Raw genomic sequence first — 12,327 nt, forward strand, 5'->3', positions numbered from 1 at the left:
TCGTCTTGTATCGCCGACGTTGCTACATATGGGCGTGGAACCTATATTTAAAGTGTCATGGAGGCGAAAAAGCAATACATGCGTTGCCCTATATTTAGATTTCAATGGCTTCTGCCAAGCCGTTTAGCAGAAGGGGACGTATTTTTAACAGCTTGTTGTGTCGCTCATACTGACTCTAGCGAGGTAAGCATGTTCTTATATTCTCACTGAAATGTTCTTTTACATTGAACAGGCGTTCACAGGGACTAACACACGGCCGTTTAGCAGTAAAAGGCTATCCAGTAAAATTTACTGGGGTCGAAATTTTCAACAAAGATTCTCTAGGGCGGTTTCTGAACGTACCGGGCGAGTGTCATGAGACCTACGTTCAGAGCAGAACTATTCTAATCCATACATTATGCAAGAGCTAAATCTGCCTATTGCAGTTCTTTTTTTTAGGTTTGAAATATTATCTAAGTTATTAATTAGACATTTATTAATATGACAAGACCATAATCAACTCTCGATGTCATCGGATGGGTTCGATATTAAGTACATTAGAACGGTTCAGTTATATTTTGATTTAATTTAAAAGTGGAGGGGCTGAGCCTAGCAATTAATGCACATATTTTTAAACCATGAAAGGCTAATATCGTCGCTCGGAATAGAGTAATTTCAATGAAATGTTAAATTTATTCATTTTGCATTATCTATTTTCGTACCGTTATAACAAGAATGTAAATATTACATAATGTATCTTTAACCAATATGATTGCATATTATTATTATTAAATACCGATGGGTACCTGTGATTCTCCGTATACACTGTTAAAAATATTTTGGTTATTTTACCCTAAAATTACGGGCAGCAAAAGTTGCCCCTAAATCATACGTAAAATGACACCATTAGTTATTTAACATTTTACTGTAGAAGGACATATATGTTAATTTACATTTATTGTCAAAAACACATGAAAGACGATAAACATACACGAAGCTCGGTAAAAATACATCAGACTTGGTAAAAGTAGTATATGTTGTAAAATATACCGACAATTGAGGTACAAAAACCACTTGTACTACTGTAATTTTACATAAATTTCTGACAGTGTATCTGATGGTTGTCGTAACATCTTTTGCTATTTGTTTGTGGACTTCAACAATCACTGTTAATTGGTTTTGTGTTGAGAAATGTTAACAAAAATATTTCAATTTTTGATTTTATTACTATTGAATAAAACATTTCTGTGATTTCAACTTTTTACGACAACCAATTTGGGCTACGGTACATCTTACTATAGTTGGAATACACTGAACATTACTGTATTTTGACGTTACGTTTGTAAAATGAATTATTTCAGGGTAAAATCACCTGTATAATATGAGGTTTTTACGACTATTTGTACTCTCACTTCTATTTTGGTGTAATAAAACATACATATGTAAAATAACATACAACTACGTAAATACTTTACCACATTCTTATGGTAAATTAACATTTATTTCTAACAGTGTACTTATGATACTTACAATGTAAACGATTTATTTTATCTGGTAATATAGATATTTGTGCCTTAATTATACATATTATTGGTTACTGCACTGTAACTATAGTTAAAGATGTTCCATGGGTTGTGTTGTTTTTCGGCGGTTTTTTGTTTGTTTTTTGGTGGTTTTGTTTTTTGCGGGGCGCCCCTGATGTCGCTCATGCTAGTCTCCGCGTATATTTAGTTTTCTCGCAATCTGATTACAACACATATCTATATTTCGTTTCGTTTTAATACGTTCGATGGGCTACGCTACATGAAGATCTGACAAGTTATAGTGGAAGGTCGCGTCAGGTGTCACACGAGTGGCTTTTGACCTTATGACGTCAGACATTGATTAATCAATCAGCGTTGACGTTTGAAGTGGTTTACCCAAAGTTCCCTGCAACTCACATCATTCAGATCAGGAGTTATATAACAACTCTCCCAGATCCTAATGTAGCAAAGACAAGTAAAACGAAATTTTGAACTATAAAAAACGAAACGAAATAGGATCTGTGTTTTAATCAGATTGGTTATCTCGTATTAGATAGTTTCAAGGATAGTTTTACTAGGAGATAGAGAGAGTGGGAGAGAGAGAGAGAGAGAGAGAGAGAGGTGTTAATGTCCACTCGACACAAAATAGGTTATTTCGGGACTAATATATGATTTAATTTTATTTCAATAATTCGCTTGCGCGTAGGGGTCTTTAGCAGTGGGAGGAACCCGGAGTACCCGGAGAAAACCCACGAGGTTGGACAGGCGACCCTACTCCTTGTCACGTACAACCGGGGAGTTCTACCAGGTCCTTTATACATTTCTGTCGACTTTGACACGGTGTAACAACATATCATAGACATACATCGTCACAGGTTTAACGTAATGCATCGATATCAAATCTTCAGCACAACAATTCACTCCCTGGAATATAGAAAAAAAAAACAGAATACATTTAACATTTTCAAGATGATACTACGACTACTACTGTGAATATATGCGTTTGAAATTGTTATGTTTCTGCCATAAGATCCTAATTGCAGAAAAACAAAATTCGAAAAATGGCTTCCCTCTTGCTCTGCTTATTTACAAGGGCAGCTATATTTTCGCTACCAAAACATGCACGTTTTCTATGAATACCGTTAATTCTGGGTCAATCGGATGATTTATTACTCAGTTCATACGCTAACTACTAGATCTAGGACGGAAGATAATTTAAGTAAATTTGTGTTTGATATGTATTGACAGTTGATCAGTACATACATGTTATCACGAAGTTTCAATCTAAAATTTTCCTCTCAAACAGAGCTACAAAGTCGAAAAAAAAACAAATTTCTGAATCATTTTACCCGATACATTTATTCAAATTTATATAAGACTTAATCTTTTACACCAAATTACTTATTACGGAGAGTTCGCATGGTTCTGACATGTGCCGATGTTTCAAAATAGCTTTAATCTTTAAGTCGCGCCAAGTGATCCAAAAAGCATTTTCCTGCAAGGTGGAAACCGAAAAAAAAAAACCAACATATTAACCCGAACAAAATTAATATTACCCGACTAGGTATTATTTCGCGAAACAAACCAGCGAACTCTCCTTCACTAGACATTTCTAACCGAATGCACCCTATTTTTGAAGTACCTGTGTACCCTAATGCCATATGCAAGTGTTCCATTTAACGCAGGCGTAGTCGTAACGTTTATGTTCTGAGAAAGTGATATGTCGAAATATGTGAAAATTACAAGAGAATAATGGATTTTATCTGCCTTCTTGTTTATTAAGACCAGGGGAATAAATCAAAGGGTGTGAAAAATCCAGATATGTCACATGGAACAGACAGTAAGTTTCTTGACAAATGCAAAAACAAACGAAAAAAAAACAATGCAGAAAATAAAGAATCGCAGAAAATAGAGAAAAAATTACATAACAAATCGTTGCAAAAAAAAAAAAAAATGAAACAAAATCGTCATTGATTTATCAGATTAAAATATTTCAATATTTTATCCGGATTCGCGAATAAAAAAAGGATTTTAAATCCAGGGTGCCGTGGTGGCTCAGTAAGTAAGACCCTAGCTCGATAGTCTGGAGGTCGTGGGTTCGATCCCGGTGTTGGCCGAGAATGTTCATCGGGTCGGGATTTTCCGGGGTGGTTTCCCGTGTCAGTTATTTTCAGGACGGAGGGTCTGACACATTCTGAACATCAGAAACACGCTACCTGCGGAGAAGTTTAGCCAGCTACCATTTAATTTTCGTAGGTTAGTTACGTACGGGTCTGACAAGGACAGCTGTCTAGCTGTGTAGATATTCCCATTTCATTATCTTTTATAGAGAGAAATGTCAGCTCTTTATCTAAATCTTACATAATGCATCTGTAATGGCGGTTGTTTTTAACCTGGTGGATTGGATGGCCGAATGGTTAGCGCGAGCGCGTTGTTTCATAAGTACATCCTCGTGGGTCTTCCGTGGGTCCTCTGTTTTTCCCACTACCAAAGACCCCTACGCGCAAGCGAATTATTCAAATAAAATTGAACCATACGTTAGTCCCGAAATGACCTAGATTGTGTCGATTGAACGTTAATCTCTCTCTCTCTCTCTCTCTCTCTCTCTGTTTTTAACCTATTTTAACCTAAGGAATCCATATATATATATATAAAATTAATATATTGATTAATGAGCTTGTCATTAATGAAAAGAAATCCATGTTTATTTGAATAAAAAATGTCATTGTCTGTATCCTGTTGTCTGTATCCTGTTTATGATAATATCTTTCAGCAGTTTTTGTTTTTTTATTTTTAATATAATATATAAATCATAACATGACACAAGGGTGTTTCTATTTAGGTATTGTCTGGTGCCATTGTTTAGAACATATCTACCGAGAGAATGAATCAACCTTTCATGTTGATTATTATACGCTCTACTGTTGATTATTAAACAAAATTAAACTAATAATTCCACGAGAACACTATTATAAAGATCACTCTATTAGTTGAAGATATCATATTTAAAGATGCATTATGTAAGAGCTATGTCTTCCTATTGTAGATTCTTTATTTTGGCAATCTAATTAAAATATAGATCTATATTTCGTTTCGTTTTTTATACTTTCTATGGCCTACACTACATGTAGATCTAACAAGTTATAGTGGGCGTTCACGTTCTATGACGTCAGGTACCAAGCAAGCGACATTTGAGCCGATTACGTCAGTCATTCGATCAACCAATTAGCGACCGCCATGTTTGTTTTTTTTTTATCTACTTTTGCTTTGTTTTGATTTCTATTGCCGCTAATGTCTACCCACAGTTCCGCGCAAAAAAGGTCAAACGTTCGATTAGACAGACTATTTAAAGCAGAACACAAGTTAAATAACAACACTTCCAGATCCAAGTGTAGTAAAGACAAGTAAAATCGAAATTTTGAACTATAAGACGAAACGAAATTGGATCTGTGTTTTAATCAGATTGTTATTTTGGCTTCAAATAAATTATTATTCATTTATTTACATGACAAGCCTAGCTATAATCAACCCTCTAGAGCATCGGATGCCGCAGATGTGAACGGGCTGAAATATGATCGTCATTTAATGATGTAATTTAATATGGAGTCACAATTAATATTATGGCGATGAACAACTTTATGTCAAAACTTCTCGTGGATGGGATCTTAAGTAGATGATTATAAGGGATGAGAGGGAGAGAGGGGTTGGGGGAGGGGTAATGTCCACTCGACACAAACCAGGTTATTTCGGGACTAACATATGGTTCAATTTTATTTTAATAATTCGCTTGCGCTTAAGGGTCTTTAGCAGTGGGAGGAAACCGGAGGATTCGGGGAAACCCCACGAGGTTGGACAGGCGACCCTACTCCTTGTCAAACATTCGACCTACAGATACTTACGAGTTTGGGTTTAAACTTTGAATATTCCGGCAACCAAAACGGAAATCCTGTTACAGCATATTCGATAAGATCCAGTGGTAAGAATCGTTCTCTTTGGTACTCATCAACCGTGTCTATAGCTTTAACATCCAGTTTATCCAAACAAGCACCCACCAAAATATCTTCGTTTTTTATATCTTGTATCTTACACATAGGCTTAGTTTTAGCCACGCCCTTAGTTACAAACACCCTTAACGCCTCCTTACTTAATACATATCCCGCACCACCACTCATATACCCCTGTTTAAAATATTTATAGAAATTATGGCCGAAATAAATAGGGTCCAATGAAGAATAATTCGAAACGAATTTACGTAAATTTTCCACAATGACGTAAGTGTCGTCATCAGCTTTCATGAACCAATCAAAATCCTGCCCGTATTTTTCATAACAGTAAGTGAAAGCTCCGATTGTTTTATTGGGCAGTGCGTCTCGGCCTTCGGAAACATTCAGACCAATCGTAGGAAAGGAAGCGTTGGCTGTACTACTGAAGAAAAGAGTTTTGTCACATCTTTTACCCCAGGTAGTTTTCACAGCCTTGGCACGAGTATCCAGATATTTAGGCGCTGTCAGTACCCAACATAATATTTTAGGTTTTTTATACGGCCCCTGTACACCTGAAATATAGAAAGTAAACAATTTTGTTCAAAGCTACATTATGTACGAGCTAAATCTGCCTATTGCGGGTCTTTCTGTCGGTTTTAAATGTTTTATGTGTGGTTTAATGTTCGAGAGCGAGACATTAAGTAATATATTAAAACAACACGAGGGACATCAGATCTAAGTGTTGTTTCAAAATATTACGAAATGTCTTAAGCTCGAAACCATTAAACAACTTAAAATACAGACACTCGCAGGTGCTTTGCAATGGAATACGTCTCCCGGGTCCAAAATTTCAACTAGTATAAATAATGTACGCTTGGCACATTGCCCGTAAACGCCTACATCAAAGGATGACGTCACATCTGTATTTTAAAAATTATTATTATTTATAATATGCAAATATCTGAAATTAAATGAAATGGGGTTTAACGGCCTATAATGTCCCTTTAACTTCCGTCTTACAAATTCTATGATATATAAATAACATATTCCTATCTTATAAATCAATTTGCTTTCTGAATATCAGACTCCAATTTGATCTCGCTATTTTTTGTTTCTTTTTAATTAAATTTTTTTTTTAAAACAATCTTTCAGTCACGTATCCCATTTCGTGATTTGTGACCATATTATTATATACATGAAAGTATTAGACATTTAATTATATGAATATAATTCCGCGGAGTCGGGGGGGGGGGGGGTCAAGGAAAACCGCGTTTTTGTGCATATTATTAACTTTGTAAATGAAATGAAATGGGGTTTAACGTCCTACTGTTCTGCTCCTAAACTAGGCTAATGAAGACGGGCATACGCCATACAGTGTGCTATGAGGGAAATTTTGCCCGAGCAGCCAATATGTACACGGGACCTCGGTTTTTCGTCCCATCCGAACGACTAGACAGCTGTCCTTGTCAGGCCCTCCGTCCTGCATCACTGACAAGGGGAAGCCACGCCGGAAAATCTGGATGAACTTTCTCGGCCAATGCAGGGATCGAACACCCGACCTCCAGGCTAGCGAGCCAGCGTCTTACCCACTTAGCCATAGGGGCTAGACAGTGCATTTCCGTCATCCGGATATAAACTGAAGTGTTGTAGGAAGAAACTCGAACTAGACTAGATATCTTATTGCTCCGCGTAACAAAATCATCTTCATATTGAGTCTTTCAAATTAACAAAGAAAGTAGACGAATACCACAGGCTGTGTATGTAATATTATCGTGTATAAACTTGTTTAATGAGTTGGCAGTCATTGTCATAATACAAAAGTAGATCAGGCAAATTAAATATATTGAAAGTTTCATTTAAATTACTTTATTCTAGGCGAAGTTTTGATAAGATGTGTGCATTAAACATACATTATGCAAGAGCTAAATCTGTCTATTGCAGGTCTTTCTTTAGGCCTGAAATGTTATCTAAATTATTAATTAGACATTAATTAACTTATCCAGAACATAATCAACTCTAGATGGCATCGCTAGCCTGCGATCTTAAGTGGATTGTGAGCCGATTTACTGCATAACTTTCCTTCTCGATTAAACGATTAAATGGATAATCGAGACTATGCTGTTTATCGTACTGACTTTAGTAATGATGACCGAGGCTAGGCAGAAATTTCATTCGCTTAGTTCTCGGTTCATAGTGGATCAATTTGAATGAAATTTTCAGCAAATTGCCTTTACGTTATCTAGTTTTTAATTTTTATAGTGGGAACTGCCAACTCGTTATCGAATCTCCCATAATGTATCTTTAATTGTTTATAATTGTAGCCATTGTACTGGTATATTGGAGACTTAGCCTCGTTTCTCTATTTTTAAATTAAATCATTAAATGACCAAACTGTTTTAATTTTTGAAAAATCGTATCCGTCCGATGGCCCAGAGAGTTTATTGCGGTCTTGTCGTGTTAATAAATGTCTAATAGTTTATATTTCGTTTAAAGGCTCAATACCACTCTTGTTGTAACTGAATAATATGTCCCAATCTTTATTCTGGTCAACAAATTGTACTAGTTTACAATATTCCAATTAATTCATGATACAAATTTCATCTTAACACACCTAATTTAAAAAATTGGAAAAATTCAACTAAATGATTTGAAAAGCCTGACGTAAAGCTTTTCAAATGTGACTTGTATTAAAAAATATTTTTGAACCCTCTGGCCAAGTAAAATAGGATTTAATGGATAATTTACACAACAGGTAGGACACTAACACATCTAGTACTTAGAATAAGGCTATTTTTTATTTTCTGGGGCTGTCAAGCCAGCAAGAGTGTTATTGTCCCTTTAAGGCCTAAAGAAAGACCTGCAATAGGCATCTTTAATGTAATGGAGGCGGGGGGTAACGTTCTCCTTAATTTCAACACAAACCGTGATATTGGAGGCGAGTATACGACATATTTTGCCGGACCTCGGTTTTTAGTCCCATCCAAACGACTATCCGGTGTTTCTTAATCAGTCGGAAAAACCAGACTGGATGGAAAATTCCCCTGATCGAACCGGAGACCTGCTAACCAATGATTCCGCGCGTTATTCGTTGAGTCACCCTAGAGAGAGATAGAGAAATAGGGTTTAACGTCCACTCGACACAAACTAGGTCATTTCGAGACTAACATATGGTTTAATTTTATTTCAATAATTTGCTTGGGCGTAGGGGTCTTCAGCAGTGGGAGGAAACATGAGGACCCGAAGAAAACCCACGAGGTTGGACAGGCGACCCTACTCCTTGTCACGTACAACCGGGAGTCACCCTGGATCAAGCCATTGAGATGATTGAGCTGTTATGTACACCTCAGCCCAACTCCCTTTACGACAAGCGTTACAACACAGTGCAGGATGGGTGGGGTGGGTGTAAACGAGAGAGTGGAGAGGGTGGCATTGGACTAGCTCGTGAGCATTCCAAACTTCTACTTTAGCTCATTTTAATCATGGATAATAATTGGAATGTTTTGATATGAACGTGCACGTGCGTTGACAATCCCCTCTGTCAAATAAACCCCCAATTCTGTGGGACACTTACCAGGTTGGATTAAAGCTTTGTAGTTTCTCCTAGCTGCATCTTGGAGTTCGAGTAGAGACGGCGATGATGATGCTGATGATGATGACGGCGATTTTACTTTAAAGACATAAATTATTAAGAACACGGTCGAAATACTGGCAATCACCAGTCCAATGAATTTGAGTAGAATGCGATTCATCTTTATATATCCTCTGTAATCCGTTAATCCGTTAATTCTTTCCTTCCAGAGGATTGTTTCCGGTTATCGGGAAGCACACCAAACATACAGATCCCTGGCAAATATTTTAAAATACAATTGGTCATTGATGCTGTTATTGTACTAAGAATAATTAACAATATAGTAGTATCGGGTGTCCCTGGAGGAGTAAGCATACTCTATGGCTGCAACTAAACCAAGTGGGTGAGATTTAAAGGAGGTAAACTGTTCACGTATTGGTAAGAATAAGTGTCGACAATTTCAATAAAAATCACTTTATATACATTCATATTACATTTACATGTGCTTTTAGAACCGGGGGTGGAGGGGTGGATGGCCGAATGGTTAGCGCTTGCGCGATGCATCATAAGGTCTGTCATTGAGTTAAGTGGCGTGGTTTCGATTCCTCGCCTGTCTAACCTCGTGAGTTTTCTCCGGGTCCCCCGGTTCCCCCCCCCCCACTGCTAAAGACTCCTACGCGCTAGCGAATTATTGAAATAAAATTAAACCACAAGTTAGTCCTGAGATGACCTAGTTTGTGTCGAGTGGACGTTAAAGGCCATTTCTCTGTATCGCTTTTTTATCCATTTACGTCTATTTTAAGGCTCCAACAAATAGAGCTATACGACGCTCTTTAAAGATGCACTATGTAGACTCATTGCTACTTTAAAGATGCACTATGTAAGATTTAGATAAAGAGCTAATTGTCCTTGCAAGGATAGTTCAAAAAAAGATAATGAAACATGAATATATTCTTGAAAATATCATAGAAATTATTATTTTCTGAGTGAGGTGTTTGAAAAAATGAAATGAAATGGGGTTTAGCGTCCTACTGTTCTGATTCGATTGGGCTAATGGGGAGGGGCATACGCCATACAGTGGTATGAGGGGAAATTGTGCCCGGGCAGTGGCTCTATGGTCTACTCTTATATCGAATTCCAACTGCCAAGGGATCTTTTACGTGCATGCCAATGTATACACGGGACCTCGGTTTTTCTTCCCTTCCGAACGACTAGACAGCTGTACTTGTCAGGCCCCCCGTGAGCCAGTGACAAGGGGAAACCACGTTCGAGGGTGTTTGACTATTTGACAAAATGTGGGGTTAAGTATAGGCTTGCCATATGAATAAATGTCTACAAGGGTTGATAATAACAACATTGAAATAATATATTATGTTTAATATTCGGCGTACTTGTAGTTTATCTATTCAAATGCTATTTAGATTAATACTCAAGTTTGTTCACGTACATTATATAAATCAAAATGTCATTCTCCCTCCACCCCCCCGCCCCTCCATTTTTCATAGTGAGGACAGTTAAGATTCATTTCAACATTATAACCTAGCCACAAACCAGTTTTACTTTTCATAGTGAGAAATAAGAAGAAAAAAAAAAATAATATCCGGCTTTTCTTTTCAAAGTTTGACATCAGAAAAAAAGACAAATATCCGGTTAGCCAAACAAAAAAACCTGCAAACAAACCCGTGTTTACGGTTCTCCAAACGACCCTATTTTTTAAAGTCAAAATCCAGGGCACAGACTTATTTTCCTCGTTTTCCGGGTCTTTAATGTCGGTCTGACGTGGTCGTCTGTAGACAAATTCCAATATTGAACTTTCGATATTTACAAACAGGCAGAATCGGAATTATTTTCCAGAACCTTTCCCTGGAATCATGCTAGATAAGTAATAAGCACCAAGACTCTACGACATTAAAAATGATGATATGATGACAAAGACCTTAGAATAGATGTTGCAATCTGCACACAGAGGTCATCTACTTCATACATCGAGAATAAATCTCTGTCCTGAATGGCCGTCATATCCTAAAATCAGTATATAGTTTTCTACTGCTCTTCTACTCCGTTTCACATCTGGCTTTCACACAAAGACTAAATAAACTTATTTAATTCCATTAAATGGAAGCAGAATAAATACGTTTAAAATTCTCGAACTTTACTTAGTGTTTTCGACTAAATTCGTCGATTTAGGACTTAAAATGTCGGTCAACTAGCTTAGTGTCTGTTTTCAAGCGGAGCTAACTGTAGACAGGCAGCCTAAGTTTGGTATGTAGATGTGGTTAATAACAGATTGATTTATCATTTCAATTAGTTCTTACCACATACACAAAAGAAAACGATGGGGAGGGGGGCGCTAAGTAAATGAAACGAAATGAAATGGGGTTTAACGTCCCACTGTTCTGCTCCAGCTGGGCTAATGAAGACGGGCATAGCCTACGCCACACAGTGTGTTATGAGGGAAATTTTGCCCGAGCAGTGGCACTATGGCCTACTCTTATATCGAATTCCATCTGCCAGGGGATCTTTTACGTGCATGCAAATTTATACACGGTGCCTCAGTTTTCTGTTCCTTGTCAGCCCCCCCTCCCTCCGTCCTGCACCGCTGACAAGGAGAAACCACTTCAGAAAATAACAAGGACCTTTCTCGGACAACATTGGGCGAATTCGAGCCCTCCTTGTATAGTGAACCGAGTCACCAGGCCTCTCAGACGATATTACATGAGGCCTATGAAGAATGAATACTGAAAATAATATATCTATACTTACTGGTTTTTCATTTTATGGTGTCCCTGGTCCCCTGTCTCTGTTCCTTATGAGCATGCGTAAATACCACGATATAACACGAAACAGGTAAAACGTTTACGTAGCCGATTAACTCGTGGTTTATAACCTCAGGGGTTAGTGCTAAATGATAAGGCCAGCTCAATTTTTCGTCAAAGGTCACAAGATTTAAAAAGGGCTAGCGCTAATCCCTACCCTAACCCTGGACCTAGCCTCAATGCTTACCCTTACCCTAACCTACAATCTCGCAAACAATCACGTGCACTAACCTAGTTTACATGTACATGCCGGCGACCTAGAAAAAAATTGAGCTGACCTTAACAAATAGATTTGGCCCACCCTAAGGAGCATCATAATCATCGCATACGTGATTTACATCATAAGAGCGACACACTATCAAAATATCATTATCTGTAAATCTAAATAACAATAATAAAATATTTCACGAGCCTAAGGCAGGATTATATGCTTAATTGTAGTTGGGTGTGGCAGAAAT

The 12,327-nt window shown here is 37.4% G+C and overlaps 1 protein-coding gene across 1 annotated transcript; it reads right to left on the minus strand.

Annotated features, from left to right (window-relative positions):
• Nucleotides 1-404: 404 nt before the first annotated feature.
• On the minus strand, nucleotides 405-12,009 carry LOC126814284 (glycoprotein-N-acetylgalactosamine 3-beta-galactosyltransferase 1). Its single transcript, XM_050539363.2, has 4 exons — nucleotides 11,817-12,009; nucleotides 9,057-9,328; nucleotides 5,402-6,057; nucleotides 405-2,426 (listed from the first exon to the last, which is right to left on the minus strand). Exons 2-4 carry the CDS (start codon nucleotides 9,232-9,234, stop codon nucleotides 2,316-2,318), a joined length of 945 nt encoding a protein of 314 aa, XP_050395320.2. The 5' UTR covers nucleotides 9,235-9,328; nucleotides 11,817-12,009; the 3' UTR covers nucleotides 405-2,315.
• Between the last annotated feature and the right edge of the window lie 318 nt (nucleotides 12,010-12,327).

Source organism: Patella vulgata, chromosome 3, assembly GCF_932274485.2.
Source record: "Patella vulgata chromosome 3, xgPatVulg1.2, whole genome shotgun sequence".
Classification (NCBI taxonomy): Eukaryota; Metazoa; Mollusca; class Gastropoda; family Patellidae; genus Patella; species Patella vulgata.